Below are 21,535 nucleotides of genomic sequence, written 5' to 3'. Positions count from 1 at the left end.
TCAGCTCATAGCACTGCCTCTGTCTTGTGGGGCCGAGTTAATCTAATAGACTGCTTTGTTTTACTAAATGGCTCTATTTCCTTGGTGGCATTAACTGAGTTAATGTGCTCATGGGATTGAGGAAGAACTAAACAGAATACATTTTGCCATCACCATTAATTCCTTTATCCATTTTACACATTTGTGAATTTATGAAATTGAAAATTAGCATTATAAAGGCGAGTAGACTTGCTGTGTGCTGCCACAAGGCCCTTGAGTCCTTGGATTTAGAATAACTGAGCCCAAATCAGGGGTAAAAAAGAAGCTGATTTTCTTCTCAGCAAAAGGAGAATTGCGTCCTACTGCTCAAGACCTCTGCCTGTCAAACCATGTTTTCATATCCTTATTTCCATTTCATTTTTAGCTGTTGCATCCTGACGTTGGTAGTGACTTCTATTTTGTTTTCTCTGTATTGTTTTGCAATTATACCTTATAGTGAACTGCTTGTGTACTGGAGATGACCTGTACTCACAAAAGAGCAGAGGCAGTTACATCTGGGGTCTGTAGCCTTGCAATAAAGCTGTGTCTCTTAATGTTTTGTTATCTTTTGTTGAAGTCAACTGCAGTAGCAAGATCTTATGTCACTAGGCAGGGCTGTAGAGCTTCCCTAGCAGATGGGTTTTTCAGCTGCAGAGCATCTATTTATAGCTTTGCTCCTTCCTGCTGAAATATCACCTGTGCACAGCAGTCTGGGTCAGCCATTTGAGTAGAAAGAGATCCAGGTCTGACTGAATTAGAAGATGTTCAGGCTGGCTCTGATTGTTATTTAATGTGATGAAGCCTCAGGAAATTGTGGGTGTTACTGTTAAACAATAACCATTAGAGCTGCTTCAGACTTTGTGGCTCAGGGATGATGCAGCCCCACTTAAGGCCTGTGCTAGCACACTATGGGCAAAAGCCTCTTCAGAGTGAAAGCCAAACAATGTGCTAGGTGAGGAAGTGAGCGTAAAAGAAAATTCTGTTTTAATCTGTGGTATTCACTGTGAACATCATCTATGAACCAATTATCTGCATAGCTGCAGTACTGTCTGATCTTCTCTTTGATTTCCAAATTCCTTTCTCTCTTTGAAAGCAATTCTAACAGAAGACACGTTTTCTCACAAGACCTTTTTAGGTCATTTCTAGTGCCTTGCAATAAGTCTACAGGACAGTAAAGAATTTCTGATATTAATCTGAGCCTGATATTCTTCAGTTTCCCTGTGTTTCAGCAGAGGAATACAGGGCATATGTGTTATGAAGATGCATTCTGTGTTTTAACTCCAGCTAGGAAAAAGATGCTTCCTTTTTTTTTTATGATTGTACATAATAATTCTTAAAAAATAATAATAACCGCTAATCCTTGCTTGCTAACTTTCCTCCTGCCTGCCCAAAGTCCAGTTTCCCTTTGGAAAAAAAAGTACACAGCTTTGCTTCACTATTATCTGCTCCTGAATGTCATGAACATGGTGTCTCTGTCACTGTGCTGGGGAACAATCATTAGTGGAAATTTCTGCTTCAAAACTTTGCATTTGCAGCAATGCAGCAACTGTGCGGAGGAAGGGCTGGCACAGCTTCCTAGGAGCTCCATGTCACACGAAGGTGAACTTGGGTTGTACTTGGTAGTAAGTGGGAGTTTATGCCCTTGTTGTGGTCATAGAAGTATGTAGTGATGTTAGTATATCTGCAGTCTCTTTTTATCTGGTTTGTAGTGCTCATTTCACCTTCTGTTCTCTCAGGCTGGTCCACATTCTTCCTTTGCAACTGGACCATTGTCTGGCATTCCAATTTCTGACTTTACTCCCATGTGTTTTTTTGGAGAGGTGTTTGTGAAAGAAGTGTGGCAGCTTCATTCAGATCTGTCTCCCACTCAGTGGTGCCCTCCCTTAGTGACAACAGGCTCAGCATCGTGCTAACACCATGCTTGGTGTTAAACCATGCAGGTGTAATGAAAATACATGTTGCCTTTATGCTGTTTTTAAATGTTAATTATCATAAAAAGGCAATTGGGAGTACTTAATAGGTACTTTGATTTGATATAGTAAAAGATCATGTTAAACTCTGCCTCTTTGGGTGAAATGGTGAACACATGCTGTAGGAGTAGGTGTAAATGAGGGAGTAGAAGCCTCCTTGGAAACAGCCCTGTAAACCCTGGTGTCATTTCTGACATCAGAAGAGTTACTGTGGTGGATTACTAGGTTGTTTCCAATAGCACATGGCTTATCCAACACTTTCTCATGTGGTAGGCAGTGTCTGGTCATCAAAGTAGAACTGAAATTTGATCTATTACTCATGTCTAACACAATGCAAGATCTTTCATGAGAGTTCACTTCAGCTGGGAATAGCAGAAAGGCAAGGAGCAGCTAGACTGAGATGGATATGTTTCACCTATTTAAAAAGAGAGAGCTAAAGCAGCAAACACTGTGTGGGCATGGCCCCTCACGTTCAGCATGGTCCTATGAGGAATGGGACACATTGAAGCTGTCCCCTTAAACGCATACTGTGCTTGCTTTCCTGTCCCCTTGCTGCTGCACTCACTGCTCCATGGTGAGGCTATGGCCAGTAGCAGCCTGCAGAGTTCTACCTTGGCCTTACTTCGTGATCTGACAGACTAACTTGGTACCATTTTCACTAATGTTAAGTAAACCTGTTTTCACTAATGTTAAGTAAACATGTTTACTTAGATCCAATCTCTCAAGCTGCTTAGACTCCTTTTCACCTCAGTATTAACACACATGAATGTTTCTGCCTGTTTGTGGTTAGCTCTCTTAGGAGGGCTGCCTTTTTCAGAAGTAAATGTAATCTTTTTTTGGTGCAATTTACCACTGGCCACATGCTTTCAGACTAAGAGCTGTTTGAAAAGAGTCAGGGTGCACTCCATTTTCAAGTCCTACAATTGCTGTGTCAGTGGGAAGTAGATACTGTCTGAAAACATTATTCCTTATTGGTCACTGATAAGGAGAAATATTAGCCTGTGCCTGTCAGTGTAGAAATAGTCTTTAGTGAACATAGCAAAATGTAGTGAAAGGGCGCTTAACTAAATTACACCTTGGAACTAATCAGACACCTGGGGCCATCAGCTCGTGCAAATGAGGCATTGCCTGACTGCCTGAAATCTCTGTTGGATGTAGGTATTTATATAAAATGGATATCCAGAGGTCTTTGTAGAATGGCAGGTTTCAGGTTAATATCTGTGCTATTTCATTCCCAAAGTCTCAGCATGCACAATCCAGAAGATGCTCTTTTTACCTTTGGCTTGAACATGCAGCTACTACAAGTGCCTAAACAGAAAACTATTGCATTCAAAGCACAACAACATGCTGAATTTGGCCAGTGACAGCCTGCTATTTTTTAGCAAGCGTTCTGATATTGAACTTTAGTTGATTTTTGAAGTTAAAAAGTTCTGGTTGAACAAATGCTGTGGCAGATCTACCTTAAAGGCCATTGAGCTTTGGAAGTAATCAGCTCTGAACAGGAAGCGTTTTTGTGGCCAGACTTGCACAGCGAAGTGGTTGATCATAACTAATTCTCAGAAGGGAAGTGCTTTGTAGTTTTTAAAGCCAAGGTTAAATATAACAATACACAAGATTTGTCATGTCCCAGTTCTATGTAAATAAACCTATGATATTCTTTGGCAAAGCCCACAAATGCAACCAGCCCCATGTTACCAAGTTTCTCAGTTTTGCACAGCTCTGTTTTTTTCTCTTTCAAGTGCAGTCTTGTTGAGGAGAAGAGGCTGGGCTGAGTTGGGCTGAGTGCTGCGTGTGCAGCAGTGGGTTGGAGTTCCGTTTCTTGTTCTGCCCCAGTCTTGTCGTTTCTCACATAAACTCTGTGAGAGAAGGGAGGCATAACAACCTCAGTGGGAAAACATTCAGCTACCTCAGTCAGTGTGTTGCTATCTGTTGACAAGAAGTGTTGAATTAGGTATAAATTATATATATCTGTATGCATTTTAACTAAATACTGAAAAATGTCTTTTGCATAGTTTGCAGGGCAAATAGATGTTATTGTAGTCAAGCAAAAAAGGCTGTTGGTCTCTGCAGCTAAGTCACCATCTGGACAGAGTGTGTGGTGTAGAATGCATTACACATGTCTTTTCTGTGCCTCTGCTCTGCCTTGCATCTGGATATCTGGTCTCTGGCAGCAGTGACCTCATGGAAGGGCAGCCTACGTGTTTTGTGGCTTCTGCTGCTGGCAGCCAGGGCCCAGCCTGATGAAGCACTCCTGCAGTGTGATATCGGGGGGTTTTCAGCTGTGCTCAGGGATGGCATTGTCTCAGAATTGCTTAAAATGTCACGTATGTGTGAAATAATTAAGGAAACGTTTTCCAGACACTGTAAGTATTGCTGGGAAGTCCCTAAGCAACCAAGGATTCAATCATTTTCACTATTACTAACTGCAGTCTGAAAAATCCATATTTCTCCAACTGTTTTCTCTCTTACTCATAGACTAAATGATTGTGTAAATCTCTGCATGTAGGCTTTGGTAATACAAAGAGAGCCCTGGAATTCAGTTGTATGAAGAATCATCGTTATTTGTTGGAGCCAAAGTATTTTTTACCATGCTGTATCCTAAACTGTCCAGATGAAATGGAAATCCCATCTAGTTTGCATCTGCCTGTGTGATGCATGCCTTTCTTTTAGAATTGCTCATATAAAAAGTCATAGGGAGAACCAGCCTGTTGCATGTAGGCTGTAAGGAAAAGAGCAGTTGGTAATAGCCAGCTGATTGTCATATACAGCCTGGATGCTTCAATTTGTAGAGAAAAAAGGCCACTGTTTAGTTGGAGACTGGGTATTTGAAACAGGTCCTTATGGGCTACTAGCCGTGGATGCTGAGAGCTGCTTATTGTTGAAGCAAGCAGTGGTTTGTCGTACTAAACTGGTCTGATGCTGTGGGTCTTCCTGTGGAAATCATGTGCCGTTCTCTAAGGGGAAAAAAACAAAGTGTGAGATGACGTTTGTCTTGGTATCAGTCCTTGGTTATCTTTAGTTGAGTTATTCCATTGTAACTGATAGTAGTCTGGAGTGGTAGTGGTGGTTGTTTGCTTTCCACAGAGAAAACAAGTGGGCCTGATTTCATAGAATCACTGAATGGCTTGGGCTGGAAGGGACCTCAAAGACCATCTAGTTCCCAACGCCTTGCTGCAGACAGGGTTGCCAAGTGCTAAATCAGGCTGCCTGGGGCCCCATCTAATCTAGCTTTGAACACCTCTAGGGAGAGAGGATAGAGAGAACCTGAGGATTAACTCCAAATACCCCCAGACCTCCTCTTGTGGGTTTTTGCTGTCTTGCCAGAGATGTGCATGGAGAGTCTTAGCCATGCAGCAAGCGCTGCTTGTTGGCCTGGCCTCTTGCTGGCCTGGTGCAAACTGGGGATGTCAGCCTGTTGTGGGGATCTTCTGGATACACGCTTCTTTGTGGTTTCATGCTCAGTCCTGACAAGCCAGCTCAGCCAGGAGCTGCTCTTTCAAATAGGAAAAACAGCTTCATCAGTATGGCGTTCAGTGATCTGAGAGGGGATTGCTGGATGGACCACATAGAACCTGCTCTGCTGTGTCTGTGCCTGAGAGTGGAAAAGCCCAACTGAAAGGCTGTTTCAGGGTCCCAATTGCTTTCCTACTGGCTTGTCCTGCAGCCTTCCCTTTGAAACTTGTGAGGACTTTCCTCTTTTCTCCTACCAAAACAATTAAAGCTTATAGTTCTATTTCTACATCTCTTTGCTTAAAATGCAAGAGGTGCAGAAGGGAGGTGTAGGAAGCACATAATGCAGTGAGAGTTGGAGTATAGTCTTGGGAAAGGGATGTAAGGAAGAATTAGGATATTATCTGTTTATGACCTTTCCTACCAGAAACTTCAGAGACTCAAGCAAGTTTGCCTCGAACAAGCTTGTTCCCAGAAATCTGTTTGAATGGTACTTTTGCTTGTAATTAATGCTTTAGCTGATAGTAGCGTATGAGTTGGGTTATAGTTGTTCCTGTGCATGTGTATCAGCTGCATGAAAAACCAAGAAATGCAAACAGTAATAATCCATTTTCTTTTGCCTTCGTGAGACAAAACTGCTGTTTTTTGTCATTCTCACTAATCTGTTTTCCTTTCTGTTTTTATTGCCAGATAGACACAATTTCACTGGAAATCAGGACACTGTATCCTTCCGTACCTGAAGATGCAGAACAAAAAGCAGAAAACCTGTTTGTTAAAGAGGTAAACGTCTGAAGCGTGCATCCGCTTTGTTTTAGCATCGTTGAAGTGATTTGAAGCAGGTTTGAATTTTGGATGAGGAAAGATTAATAATGTGGCTGCAGGTGCTAGTTCTGAGACAGCTGGATCTAGAATAATTGCAGGGGCACTGAATTCACTCCTACTGTTCTCCAACTTCATTTTCTGTCACTGCTAGTCCATTGGTGTTGGTATTTTCACATAAATGTTACCACCGGTGCCCTAAATGGTTAGAGCTTAGAAAATATTGAAAATATTGGTAACTTTTAAAAAAATACAAATATTTGACATGATTTCAAGCTGTTAGAGTTATTACAATGTATGTATCGTATTTGAGGTATACACTGAGGTGCTCAGAGATATGATTTGACAGAGGGTTTTTAGTGTTAGGGTACTATGGTTAGGCTGTGGTTGGACTTGATGATCTTTGAGGTCTTTTCCAACCTGGGTAATTCTATGATTGTCGCTATCTGAGGAAGTGTGTAGTGTGAAGAGTGTCTAGAAGCTTGTATTTATTGTTAGTATACAGAAGCTGTTCTATTTTTCTACTATAAACTCAGGCAAACTTCTTCCACAGCAGTTAGAACCCCACTAGGTGTGATTGCTTGCTAGCACTTCTAAAAAATAAATGTAGTTATGTTGGTTCCATACCTTGGCTCAGATCAAAAGCAAATATTCTGCTTGCTCTGTTTGCTTTCTTACTACCTCAGAGATATTTTGGATTGTCACTGATTTTGTTACATTGAAGGACATGGAAGATGTTGGTTGCACCGTTCAAAGGAATTTACTTCAGTCACTACTTGGAACCTTCTCCTTTTTTTACTATGTGTGAAGCACAGCCCATCCTCTACATTAGCAGAGCACATTTAGGGTCAAATTTTCAGCCCTTCTTCTATAAAGAATTTAATTGCAAACACTTGATAATTAGCCAATAATGTATGTGTTCTTTGCCTTTTTTCACAGATGAGTTTTTGCATACCTGGCTTTCTACTTTGAATAAGTATGGGCTATTTCATATGTAGTATGGCAAGATAATTTGCAGAGGAGAAGTCAGTGGGAGAGAAGCACAGTAGGTTAGAAAAAAGAATGTTAGAAATATAGCTGTTGAATTCTATTCAACATGACATTTTACAGGTTCTATTTCTCCTCAGCAGCAGGTCTAGAAAGAGCAGTAACAACTTAATGCCAGCTCAAATAGTCTGAACCTCACCATCTTTTGTAATGACAGGAGGGTTTAAAGATAACACAGCTTATGGAATTATATATCTTTCCTGAATTTTCTCTGCCCTTCCAACACATTACGGTCTGCTTTTTATTTTAAGGTTCTTCAAGTAGCGAGTCCAGCTCTGCACTGTCCTCATTGCTTTACAGGGAAAGTGGTGTATCTAAAAATGGAACTTTATTGTACAGAACCTGGGAATCATTACAGCTGAATACTCCAAGGGAATGCTAATGACAGCCTGGTAAAATACATACCGAGCAGCTCTGTTACCTTTCTCTGCAATATTAGTAAGCCAAACTTGAGGGCAAGTATTGGAAAAAGCACTACTAAAAGGCTAAGACTGTGCATGGAAAATAGCAGGATAAAACCATATTTTGAAGTAGAAATGTGTATGTTTCACTTTGACACAAAGCCAAAAGCAATACATAAAACAAATTAAACTCCAGGCTTCCAGTCCAAAATTAAGTAAAACTGAGCATGGGGTGCCATTAAGATCTATGGTTGAAGTCTGCCTCAGTGACTGCAGCAATCTGTACTGACCCAGCAGCACAGTCTGTTCTGCTCGGTGCTCAGCAGCTCTGGGTAGCTGTGCAGGACTGGAGTTTGTGACCTTCACTTCTCTTTTTAGAGCTGTGAACGAGACAACACTTTGCTTAGTGAAGGAAGTATCTCCTCCTACAGATGTACTATGGTCTTGTGAAGCTGGAATTAAAGGGCTATCCATCTGTAGCAGAAAGTTTTGCCACTGTTCAGCTAGTTCATTGCTCTTAGTACTGGGTTTAAATCCCTCAGTTGAAAAAACAAACTAAACCAAAAATCTTGCATGGTAAGTCATTTTGAGTGGTAATGACTGTTTTGGTTATGTCACTTCTTAGTTAATCTCCAGCAATTAGAGTTGGCTTGGACTTTAAGTGCTTTTAAAATTCCTGTTGCTCAAAACAGCATTGTCATATCTCATCTGGAAAAGAGGCAGAAGTACATCAGACCTCCTGTAGAGCTTCATTTTAGGGGCAGTGGATATTCAGGCATCTGACATGCTGGAGATGTTCAGGAATTGCAACGTGGTTGTTTTTTTTTTGCAACATGTGCAGAGTGTGCATGCAGATACACAGTTGCACACACAAAAAACTGTGTGCATATCTGTGTGAATAAAATTACAGACATTATCTAGAAAGTAAATAATGGCTGTCATTGGTCTTCTCTTAAACCAGCTTGAGCCAGGTGCTCCTTCCAGAAGTGGTCATTTTTGGGGATCATGTTTGCAGAGGAGGATGGGATATGATGGGAGCTCTGCAGGGCAGGAGGGGAATGGGGCATCTTGCTGAAGGAGCTTCTTCATGTGTGTAATTATGGAAAACAAGCCCAGAGGGGCCTTTGAGAAGCTGTCAATCCCTCCCTCCCAAGTGGGTCAGGTACTGCCTGACCTTGACCCATCCTTTTTGCTTTATCAGTCTGCTCTGGTGGCAGTGGCTGCTGGGGAGGGCACCTTTGGTGACGTGCAGGGCAGACAGCTGTCTGCAATTCCACCTACAGGTGACTAGTGACTTTCTATTTAATGTCAGCTGGGTGGGGTTTTGGCTTATGAAAATAACTCCTAACAATGAGGACAGTGGTAACAAACTTCAGTGGTGAGTTGCTGGGCATCAGAAGAGCTTTCCTGCACCCCAGCACTGGCTGCTTCTCAATTATGGGTGTTATTGTAGCCCTCTTTTCATCCTTGGAGCAGGGGGACAGTGCTGGCAGAAAAGCACTGCATCACAATGAAATAATTTCAGTATTATTACACTATTTCATTTCCTATGTAGATTTTCTAGGTATGAAAGTTGCAGTTGTCAGTTATGTGAAGTTTTTTCGTGCCCGTCATTCACCTGGCAGCTCTTTTTATTTCAGGTCTTGTTGTTTTTCTCTGCAGGATTAGTAAGTCATTATGAAACACAAAGTTTATTAATCACACAGTTGAAAGAGAAACAGCCTTCCATATACCCATGGAAGTGGTGTGTGTCAGTGCAGTTGTTTTCTCCAGCTTTTAATTCAGTCTCTTGCCCATTGTGCTGATACATTTCAAACCCAAATTAACATGGGAGCTCCTGTTGGTAAATGTTGCATACAGTTTTATTGTCACTGGACAAAACACTGTCCCTCAGGTCACTGCAGCAGGGGCCACAGAAGGGGCAATGCTGGGAGCAGTGCTGCGTGTCACTGATCACGGGGTAGGGTGCAGAGCGTGACCTGCAGCTTCCCTTTCCCTTTCAATCTTGTGGCTGCTTCCAGCTCTGGAGACTTTCTGCTTTCAGTTTCCAAGCCCTTCCTCTTTAACATCACCTGCTTCTCACTTCATTTTACAGAGCATGTGAGGAGGCAGAAGGGCACTTGGCATGCAGTTTCTCTGCACTTGTTCCCCCAAACAGCTGTTGTCATTCATGTGGCTGCACACCTAGAGCTTAGAGGGAATGTAAGCTGCAGAGGAAAGAAACTCCAGTTGCTTTCAAAAGCACCAAGGTGCTTGCTTCAGTCATATTTCTCTCACTTCCCTTTTCATTTTCAAAATGTTCATTGGCATTGCAGGGCAAGTCTTTATTAAGTTGCTCTTTCACCATGTTGTCATCACCAGAACCAGAGCTAAGAAGATGCAGGTGAAAAAGGTTTGCAGCGTAGTCAGTGTCTGTAAGGAAAAATTGGACTGTCTGGGCAAGGAGAAAACTAAAACCATAGAAAAGAAGAAATGAATTGGATAGGTCCCCTGGGAATGGGCTGCGCAGCCTGTCAGGCCAACAGCAGAATAGGAAAATACATGCAGTCATGTGCCAGCCCTCCCACGTCCCAAAGCTTCCATTTCTCTGCCTGTATTTTTCCTCCCCCGCAGTCCCCTTGAGCTGAACAGCTGTACAGTGGTGCCTCTGCTGCTTACAATGAAATCTCTGCCTCCAGAAGGACTCTTCTTGCTCCTCACAGCTATTTTTCCCCACCATTAAAATTAAATTTACAGTAATTTCCAATTAAAAAAAATCTTTAAAAGTCACTGTGGTCTGAAGAAGAATATGATTTTTCAGTTGGGGGTATTCTAAATAGAAAATGTTGTAATCTTGTGTTAATATATTTCTTTTTTAAAAGTGTGCCCCGGTGGCGCAAGTGGTAGAAGTGCCGCTCTGCTACACAGGAGGCTCGAATCCCAGGGTGTTGGACTCGATGATCTCTAAGGTCCCTTCCAACTCGCACGAGATTATGGTACTATGATGAAAATCTAGATCTGCTTTATAATGGCTAGCCACAACAAGCAGGTTACAGAGCCATGGTAGCTGTTGCACTGGTTTGATTTGCCTTCTGTGAATTTTCTGAATGATACTTGAATGCATTTCTTGTCCCCTTTAATTTTTATCTTCATTAGCTTTTTCTCGGAGAAGCACAATATGCCTTCATGGTTATAAGCTAAAACACTGTGACCTGCTCTATATAGTATTCCCAACTATGTTTTGAGCACATCAGCCTGTAATGTTTGCAATAAAAGTCTGTAGTGAGAATGCTCTGCAGACATTAATTGCATCTTCTCAGTAGAATACTTAGTGTTGAAAGCACTGCAGAGGAAAAGATACCCTTTCTGTAGGAGGCTTGATTATTTCATGTTTACCAAGCAGAAAGAGAGTGAAGTGTGAGTTGAAAAGTCCGTGCTCTTCCCTACAAGGCTCATTAATGAGTTTTTCATTGGCTCTTGTATAGCAGAGTATGTGTTACCCCGTAAGAGAATTTTCTTGTAACGCAGGTAAATAGCAAATGGTTTAAATGAAAACTTTGGTCATGCAAACAGAAGAGTGACAAAGGCATTTCTTGGAGAGTCATAAGAAAAAGTGTTTTTTTAATATTTAAAACCTGAGCCAAGTAGGATCATGACTATCATGTGTTGGCCACAGGTTTGTTCTGCAAGGTGCACAGTCACTTGGTCACAGTACCAGAATAGTATGTTCATTGTTGGATAATCCTTAATGGGTGTTTTTTATTTTATACTGTTTAGTGGTCATGCTTTATTCTGCATCGCATGTCTGAAAGAAAATGAAGGCTTATGTCAGATCAAGGAGATCTTCGTTTCAGTTGGAATCCCTTTACTGCTGAATGCACATGGCTGTGTTGAAATATTCTGTTCCATTTCAGTACCAAGAGAACTACCCACTACTGTGCATCCACTTCTTCACCTTCTTTTCCATATGCTAAAACAAAGATGCTGCAGAAGATTGTGATCACACCTGAGATCATTTCCTAAATTCATCTGTGACTATGTATCTGTATGCTTTACACAGGAGTTAAGAGGACATTTGGCAGGCCAGCACTGAGTAATTCAAAAACCACAACTTTAAGGCTTTCAGCTCATCTCAGGCTGCAGTAGCAGTCCCACAATCTTCTCTCTGTCTTTTTGGGGCAAAGATGACTGTGCAAGCAGTGACTCCCATGGGAACATTAGGAGAGACTGGTGAGAGAAGGAATACTTTCAGCTGGAGTGACCCTTCTTGTCCCTTTATTGCCTCTTCCTCTACTTTTTCTGCTTAGCTTTTTGTGTTCCCAGTCTCTTTGATCTGTTCTTAATTTTACTCTTTGCCTCCTGCGGCCTCATCCTTTCCATGTCTTTAAGTGACATGGAAAGTCACTAAAAGACATGGAAAGTCCTCTTTTTTCTTCTTGTTCATCTTAAATGTTCAAGTGAAGTTCAGGAGGAAAATAATGATATTAGGGGAAATTCTTCAGCATATAGTATGATTAGAATCATAGAATCACTCAGGCTGGAAAATATCTTAAAGATCGAGTCCAACCATCACCTAACCATACTAGACTAACTAACAACCCTCTGCTAAATCATGCCCTGAGCACTACATCCAAACGGTTTTTAATCACATCCAGGGATGGTGAGTCAACCATTGTCGGTTACCTATTTGCATTTTATATTCCATACTGAGGATTGCTGGAAATTCTGACATGGTGTTATTTTTCTTGTTATCAGTGTGTACGTTATCAATAAATACATATTTCATGCATCTTGTTTCATCCAACTGTCATGTTTAATTGCACTGATAAAAGTTCTGTATTGAGTAAATCACAGCGTTAATCTGATTTATTTGACAGCATAGCAAAGCTCTTCACTATACTCTTTGTGCAGGTCTGCTATCCTTATTTAAGGGAGATTTGTATATTAAGACCAATTTCAGATGAGACGTAAAACCAGCTAAAAGATATTCTTAGAAAATAAAAGCTGCAGGGAGATGATGAGATGACTGAGCAAATCCAGTGTGATGGGGAAAATGAGACCCTGGTGATAAATAATAATCATGTTAATATATTCCTGAACGTTAAGAGAATGAAGATCAGTCCCTAGGGGTAGAACAAGAAGTAGAGGGCTTGTGCTGCAACAGCAGGGAATAAAAAGAGGGAGGCAAATGCATTTACAAATGGAAGACTTAGACAGTGAAACAGGTTCAGACAAATGCGTGATGTCCATGGAGCAAGTCAGGCGTAAACTGTGTGGTGTCTCTTGAGGGTCCAGTGATATAAATTAATGATGTCCACAGAGTAGGTGATGAGAACTAGGAAAGCATGTTAAGTTGTTTTCAGCTTCCCTCCGCTCCATCTTGTATGATTCAATGCTTTTGACCTGAAAGAGAAATTGTGCTTCAAAATGGGAGAATGTGGCACTCGCTTTTGAGAACTCTGCACTATTCTATAATAGAAAGGAATAGGTTCTTCTCTTTATCTCTTCTTTAGCCTTTTCTGAGCCTCAACAGTTGTAGCAGAGTTAGAGTCACTGAATACCCTGAGTTGGAGAAGGCCCATAAGAATAATTGAGTGCAACTCCTGGCTCCACAATCATTAACTAATCATTAAGAATTTGACATTTTAAGGCAGACTGGGGACAAGAGAGTATAAAAAGCCACTTACCTGTCTGAATTTTGACTCTGTGTAGTTTAGATGTGAACTATCATTCACTGTAAATATATGTCCATTTTCTGTTTCTTTTGTGGGAATGTGTTGTGTTGGTTTGCCACACACAAGGGACTGTAGTGCTCTGACCAGTTCTCTTTCAGGGATACCAGTTTCTTATTTAATTAATTCTTGTTATTGTTGTCTTCTCTTTAGGCTTGTAAGTATTACAGTTCCCAGTGGCATGTTGTGAACTACAAATATGAACAGTATTCAGAAGATTTTCGACATTTACCACAGTAAGATCTAGTATAAGTTCTTCTTTATTTTTCCTCTTATTCTGTCATTTTGCTGAGTTGTGTCCTTATTTGTGCTTTCCTTTGTCTCGTATTCTATACTTGTTTTACTGTATTTATAGAGGCTTGCATTTTTAAAAAGGGGAAGAAAAGGTCTTTTAGCAAAAGGTCAAGGCTCTGCAGAATTCAGTAGCATCAACAAACTCTGTTACTGCTGATTCAAACCTTAAGAGTGTGTTTGCATATTCAAAGCACAGCTGATACAGAAAGCTAGCTCCTGTTTTCCTTAATAATGCATAAATGTCATTCACCTTTAACTGGGATTAATTCTCCTTTTAGTTACCCTATGTGACAGAGGTGTAGGATATCGCTTAGGGGGCTTATAGCTGCACAGTGCAGAAGGTCTGTGTGCAGTGAGTACGTGCACTGCTGCAATGCATGGGACACAGGGCTGCAAAAATGTGCAGCTGTCTGGGTAAGCAAATGTCCTGACCATGCTTGGATATAGTACATTAAATCAGCGTAAAGGGAGTGGGAGGAACAATCTCTTTGATGGGAGTGGAAAGAAATTAGGAATTTGGTGCTCATTCCTTTTTGCACGTATTCCTACACATACTCCCACTTCTGGGAGGTTTGTATCCTGAGGACTGTTTTACAGAGTAGTGAATGAACTCACTGAATGCCCAAGCAAGCAGCATTACCACCTACTTTCATGTAATTTGAGACACAAAAATACAATAGTGGATGAAAAACATGGTTACATTTGCATAACGCCAATCACTGGAACAAGTGCTCTAGACTTGGCTTGGATGCAGACTAGTACAAACTAAACCTATGAAACAGCTTGTTCTAGATGCCCTCTCCAAGTAATTGGAAGAGGAGATGGTCATCAGGAATACTCAGCATGGATTCATCAAGGGAAAATCATGCTTGACTAGCCTTGTAGCCTGCTATGATAGCATCACAAGCTGGGTAGATGGGGGGAGAGCAGTGGGTGTCATGTACCTTGACTTCAGCTTTTGATACTGTCTCCCACAACATCCTGATAATGAAGCAGAGAAAGTGTGGGATAGATGAGTAGTCAGTGAGGTGGGTTGAGAACCAGCTGACTGGCTGTGAGCAGTGCAGAATCTGATTAGAGACCTGTGACCAGTGGTGTTACCTACGTATCTGGATATATTCAAGACCTGCCTGGACACCTAACCTGTACAGCCTGCTGTAGGGAGCCTGCTTTGCAAGGCAGTTGGACTTGATGATCTCTGGAGATCCCTTCCAACCCCTCCAATTCTGTGATTCTATCATGGAAGGAATCAATAAGCTGACTTTTGTGGTCCCATTAGATGTGTTTTTCAGAGAGTTTTGTGCTGTAAGCTTTCCCACAGATCTGCCTTCTCTCCTGTACGTTGGTGATTACAGTAGTGCAAAGAGCCAGTGAGGGCAATTTTGCTAATTGGCGTTATAAACGCGCCTTTTCTTATGTATCCAGTGTACTGATTGTTTTATTAGATTAATGTATTTAGCGCTAAAGAAAATGTTTGCCAGGCAGAAGTTTTCCATTTAACCTCAAGTACTTCCATTCTCATGAATTATGCATTTGACAGACGTGGTTGCATTATTCTGCAAGGAAGTACATTTTAGCTCTTTATGGACATCCTCTTCTGTGAAGGATATTTTAATATGGTGATTAAAGTCACTTGCCTGAGTTCATGCTCTAGGGATGTTATGGTGTGTCATATGCTACTTCCCCTTAAATACTGTTATCTCAATTCTTTCTATAGGAGATTGTTCTAATACAGAGGGTTGGATGAGCGATAAGCATTTTAGTTTTGTATCATGAGATGTGACACCAGATTGAGCTGTGGCTAAAGGACTCCCATTCACAAGGGGTGCTCTGTACCTTCTCATGGGGTTTTGCTTTTAGAAACACAAAAATTGAAACCCAGCAGCCTTCAGTTTTGCTGAAAGGAATTCATTGGTTTTTTTTATGTGTTCCTCCTCTGAGGTGATTGTTTGTGGTTTTTTTTTCAGATCTCTTTGCCCCTTAAATTCCTCTCTGTGAGCTCTCACTACCTCTTTTTACACTTTTTTATGCTTTGTTCTGTGTGTTCATGCTTCTTGAGCAAATGGAGGGGCGGAGGAAAACCTGGACTTGCTTAGTGGTGTGGTGACAGCATGTCTGGAAACAGAAATAGCCATTAGCAAACTTTTTGCTGTCATTTATAAAGTGAGAACCCTCAGTGTTTAGGTAGGTATTTCAGTTCCACTGCCTCAGAAGTCTGCATTTTATAAGAGTTCGAAGAGGCAATAGTTAGAAAAAGAGCATCCCTAGGCATGTTTTGTCTGCCTGCCCTGGAGAGTGGAGCAGTGTACCTGGATAGGGTCCCACATAAGAAAAGAAAGGAAAAATTGGAGAATGACACAGATCTGAGTGGATGAGTGTTTCTTGCGCAGTCAGTGAGGGAAAACTTCTGCAGGATGTTGCGTGATCTCACTGCAGACTATAACGTCCTTACAGCTGGGTTTTGCTGATAGCTGTAGGAGTAGCACATTGTGGGTTACTGGACCTTGACTTGAGGCCTTGTATAGACAGAGAGAAAAAACATCAACAATCTTTTTTTTTTTTTTTTTTTCTTTTTTTCCAAAACCTTTTTCTACTGATGTAACCTTCATACTGCCTGTCCCAGAGCACTGACATGCTTTGCTTCCATGGTGTGCCTGTTCTGTCACTGGAAGCATTGACTGTCAGTCTTTTTCTGCCTTTCATACAGCTCTTCTGGGAGGACAGAAGGGTTTCCTTTTTTCTCAGAAGCACGCTATGTGCTCAGGCGTGCAGAAGGTCTGTGGTTTAGTGGGAAAGGCTTGTCTTCTCATTGGGGTGGCAAGAGTAGGGCAGAACTGCAGTGCTGCCGAGTCAGGGCACCCAAGACCACAGCAATCCAGCTCCTCCTTCCCTCTGCCTTCTTCCCCTTCCCCTGTTGCAACAATTTTGCTTTGTTTGTTTTTCTCAGTAGCTCAGTGGCTTGTCTCCCTACTACTGGTACAGGTCCTCAAGCAAAGGATATGGTGTTTCCCACCAGTTCATGGGCTGGTGGAAGTGGGCAGTCCCACAAACGCATGCCCAGTGAGTGCTGCAGTGTATCCTTGGCTCTGAGTGACAAAAAAGCCCAAGGGATTCAGAGTGCTAACACTCTATAGACTTCAAAGATAGTAGCACTATATGAGGTTCCTTTTCTCCACAATATTAATCAGTTCTTCACGTTAAACACTAAAAAAGGAACAAGCTAAAAGAGAATAAAGTGTCTTGTGTCCTTTTGTATTCTGTGTTCATTTCATTATCCTGGCTTTTCTGAGTACAATGGGATGCTGAAGGCATGATATACCTGATTTTTGAAATAAGAGATAGCAAAGAGGAGATCGGTATTGCTTTTTATTCTAATCTTCCTAATCTATAACTTGTGTATGAATGAACAGAAGATGAAAAAGGGGCCAGTTACCTTTCCTTCTCCTTCCTTTTTTTCTTCTTTATTTTTTCTTTTTTTTTCTTTTTTTTTCTTTTTTTTTCTTTTTTCTTTTTTTTTTCTTTAAACTGTGACACTAATATTTGCTAACATCACAGAGGAAAGTAGCTGATGAGCACGTGGTTCCTGAACTTCTGTTTGCTCCCATATGTGACAGTGTGGCATTTCTTTGTTCACATTACAAGTCTGGGTAGATAAAACTGCATTCTGTAAAGGTTGGTCTTCCTATCAAACAATGGCTTTTACCATGACAGCTTCCATAGTTTATTCATGTCATTAGTAGAGACTTTTAAGAAGAGATTTTAATCTTCAAGAATTGAAAACCAGTGTTGGTATGTTTTAGGTCACAGAAAAATCTATTTTTTCCTCAATTTAAAAATATCTGGTACCAAGTGCATTGGTTTGGCTGTTACTTAAGGCTTAATTCTGCAACGTGTGTAGTACTTGATGATACAGCTACCTGTGTGCTTAAAAATAAGCACGTGCTTAAGTGCTCTGCTCTTTCATTCTCAGCTTTGTTTCACCATCTATAGTGTGGAGCTCTAAAGTGGCACCACATCTGAAAGTCTGCATTTTAAAAGTTACCTGAAACTCGTGCTCATCATATTGAATGGTAAAATGCGTATCTTGAAATATTAAAGAAATGTAGAAGCTTTAGCAAATGTTCTAATGTTTTTATTGGTTAGAAAAAGCTACAGAAGAGTTCATTCTGGTTCATTTGACAGCCTTTAATGGGACCTCTCTCTGGGAATTGTTTAGTTTTTATTGTCTGTTGTGGGTGGAAGAGCAGGGAATAGAATAAGTAATAGTACCTTATCTTTTATATGGAGGAGATGCAGCATCCCATTGCTGGGGAAAAAAGATGAAGGGAGCTTAATAACAATAAAAAAGCAGTGTTTGTAAGTGTACTGATTTTCAAAGGAATATAGAACCAGAGAAAAAGGAAGGTATTCTGTGGATGGGTACCCAGGATAGTTGCCTCCCTGAAGTAGAGGATACATTATAATTATTCATTTACTTAATACTAATAAATAATTTTCTCGTCTCCTAGAAATGACTGTAGACCAGAGAAACTGCCATCACATTCCTTTGAAATCGATCACGAAGATGTAGATAAGGATGAAGTATGTATTCTGATTTGTTTTCTTTTTTTTTCCGCTAGTGGAGACTTATTACTTTAATACCTTGAAAAAAAAAGATAATGGAGACTCATTATCTCCTATAAAATATTTGATATTTAAAATAACTTTGAAGTTGGTGGAACAACATATACACAACAGGCTTATTAATAAAGTCTTAGATTAAAAGGAATATAAGGATGATGATTTGTTGTCAACTAGGTATTCACACATTACAGTTTTCTTTTGTCAATGCACTTTTAATTACGTCTTTCATCTAGGATACAACGTCCCACTCATCTTCAAAAGGTGGCGGTGGTGGAGGAGGAGGATTAGCAGCAGGAGTTTTCAAGTCAGGATGGCTTTATAAAGGGAATTTCAACAGCACTGTAAACAATAGCATCACTGTTCGGGTAAGGGGCCTGCATTATTCTTTCTTTATTCTATTTCAATTTGTATCTCCCACAGAGGCACGCTTTTTTTGCCATTTCCATTTATCCATTTATATCTCAGATTAGGCATGGCTACGTTGCTTCAACAGATCCTAAAGTAACATTGCAATTGTCTGCAGAGTAGTGCAATTGAAATGTGGGGTAGAAATTGCTTTTTATTTAAACCCCATGAATCAGGTATCAGTGAAAACAATTTGCAGCTCAACAACTGTCTGCCTTTTTTTTTTTTCCCTCCACTTTAGTCATTCAAAAAGCGCTACTTCCAGCTGACACAGTTGTCAGATAACTCATATATTATGAATTTTTACAAAGATGAAAAAATATCTAAGGAGCCGAAGGGATGTATTTTCTTGGATTCCTGTACTGGAGTCGTACAGGTAAGTCTGATTTTATTTCACTGTATTGTTTTGGTGATAGATAAGTAAGAATTACTGGAGGCACATAGAAGAACATACATAGATGGGTTTTGTTATCAGTCATGTGTAAAGAAAATGCCGTTTGTTTTGCTCTTCAAATTGGTGCAAGTGCTCAGACTGGCAGAATACAAGAGATAGAGCTGAAGTATGCTAGAAGATGAGTATATACTCTTTTCTGATGGCACATGTGAGAAAAACATCAGTAGAAGTTTATTTTCACTGAAATTGCTTTCTTAGCTTCTGTGTCTTACTTCATTCTTACTAAGGCTATGCTTGTGGGTTAAAGAGACTTGGATTATGGGTCATTCATTGTTACAAGTGGAAAATTAATCTTATATCCTGAGTCTCAAATTATTGAGATGATTCAGCAGTCTTCTTGAAGATCCTCTATAGGGAATAGCAGTCTACACTGTGTAGCTCCTGAGGTATTTCTTTTTCAAATAGATGCAGGACAGGATAAAACCAAATACATGGCAGGGGGCAGTGATGTTTGCTGCTGTCAGTCCATTGGTTTGAAAGACCTAAGAGGTGGCCTGGAAGTGTGGTGAAAGCCACCGAGGAGGCTAAACTATGGAACTGTTAAAGCTGCAACTTGCACAGGAATTCCGTTTAGAAATGTCTAATGTCTACAACACATTCTTGTGCTAGTCTGGACTATGTATGTGTGTTTGGGATGATGGTCAGTTTGAAGGAAGCATGCTCTGTACAGTTACAGACACACTGGTGCACCTATGACAGAGCTGCTACTGCTCCTTGATTCTCTGCTGAGCAGTTAGATGTGACTAAGGGAGTATTTGCTTAGCTTAAAGTAACAGTCATCCAGGATCTTATGAGTTGGTGTTTATAAGTCATTTATAAGGGGAAAAAATGACTGCTTGTTCTTGCCTGCTGGTGGTGTGTGCTTTCCTTTAAGACAGATCTCAGCCAGGACCGTCATTAAGTCCCTGCAGTGTAGCTTTAGCAATAGATTAAGTACTGGCCCAGGGGGTGCCCGATCTTCAGTGTTGTTTCTGATGACACTTCACGGTAGCAGAAGTGTTTTGATTGCAAGATCTCTGGCCTTTTTTGCTAACCTCTGGCAGAAAAAAAGCTTAAGAAACCCTTGACATCTGCTTTCTAACTCTATGGAATTCCTACCTATTGTCCAGAACAGTTTGAACTGTAAGATCTCTCACCTACCATCAGACACCAGTTTTCTTGATTATTTAACTGACATTTAGAGTAGGATGAATGAATTTGAGCTGTCTTCATTCAAAAGTGAGAGTCTTAGCCAAGGCAATAATGGTGCAAGTGCCATGAGCATCAAAGACTCCAACTGCTATAAAAATGTGGTGATCTTAAAATCATAGGACTCAAAAATGAAACTTTGATTAGAGTTGCAGGGAAACTATGGAATCTGGAGAAAGCATTGAGTAAATATGAGAGCTTAGAGGAACTACGATGTAAAATTTCTGATTTCATGAGCTGAGTTTACTAGATTGCAACAAACATCCTGGAAAAAAACCATATCCAGATTAAATACAAAGTACCTTCAAAACAATGCTTTTATTTTGGAAGAATGACCCTGCAGGCATTAGACAGCCTGATGTTTCTTTCATAGCTCATCTCTAGTTTCTTTTTTAATCTTGTGTCATTTCCATCTGAAAACTTGGAATTAAGTGTTGAAGATTAGAATTTAACCTCCAGGTCCACAGTCCATACAGATACGAAAGGACTTACAGAGGAGGGAACTGAGAAATGGAATTCGGGTTTTTTTTAGCTCTATTAACTGTTCAGGGAAAAAAAAGTAGTTGGCTTTAGTTTTGAAACAGAGTCTTTGCTGTAGATCTCATCTGCCTGCCAGAGGTCTGAAGTGCAGATGGAAAAGTGGATATTGAAGTTTTCCTGCCACAGTGTTCTTAGGATTCAGCATGCAAGATGTATTTCTCTATCAGATAGTGTCTAATAGTGTTACAGTACCTGATTGAAAGGTCATGGCCATGTATGTAAAGTGAAGACCAGTGCATTCTTTTTAGTGATCTTCATACTTTTTCTGAAGATAAATTGAAGCACAGTGTTTTTCTTCATGGATTGTGCATAAATTTATATACACGATCCACTTAAATTATCTATCCTTAAAAGTTTGGAATGGGCACTAGCTGAGGATTCTTGGTATCATTTTTTCCCCACATTTAACTCTTGTTCAGGCCCTCAGGGTTTATTAGCTAAAATAGATTCCAGTAAAATTTTAGTTTTTATTTTACATTAATAATTAGAATGTATGCAGTAACCAGAGGATTACAGTGATTTCACTGTGATCAAGAATGAAACCAGGAATGAAATGCTACAAAACCCAACCATATTCTTCCCTTGCATAGGGCAAATTAATATCTTTATACCTGA

General features: G+C 40.5%; 1 protein-coding gene across 17 annotated transcripts in view; it reads left to right on the top strand.

Moving 5' to 3' along the window:
• DOCK10 (dedicator of cytokinesis 10) overlaps positions 1-21,535 on the top strand; it is a 131,662-nt gene that overhangs the window by 46,977 nt on the left and 63,150 nt on the right. For all 17 annotated transcript variants that reach the window (XM_085512867.1, XM_085512868.1, XM_015871423.3 and 14 more), the window contains exons 3-7: positions 6,129-6,218; positions 13,570-13,652; positions 18,219-18,291; positions 18,567-18,698; positions 18,980-19,114. In XM_085512867.1, the coding sequence (XP_085368993.1) occupies positions 6,129-6,218; positions 13,570-13,652; positions 18,219-18,291; positions 18,567-18,698; positions 18,980-19,114 (513 nt within the window). The remainder of the gene's footprint in view (positions 1-6,128; positions 6,219-13,569; positions 13,653-18,218; positions 18,292-18,566; positions 18,699-18,979; positions 19,115-21,535) is intronic.

The sequence above is a fragment of the Coturnix japonica genome, chromosome 12, assembly GCF_054131305.1.
Source record: "Coturnix japonica strain WE chromosome 12, WE-NBRP24, whole genome shotgun sequence".
NCBI lineage: Eukaryota > Metazoa > Chordata > Aves > Galliformes > Phasianidae > Coturnix > Coturnix japonica.
The sequence above is the reverse complement of the archived record's forward strand: the minus strand, read 5'-3'. Positions and strand labels throughout refer to the sequence as shown.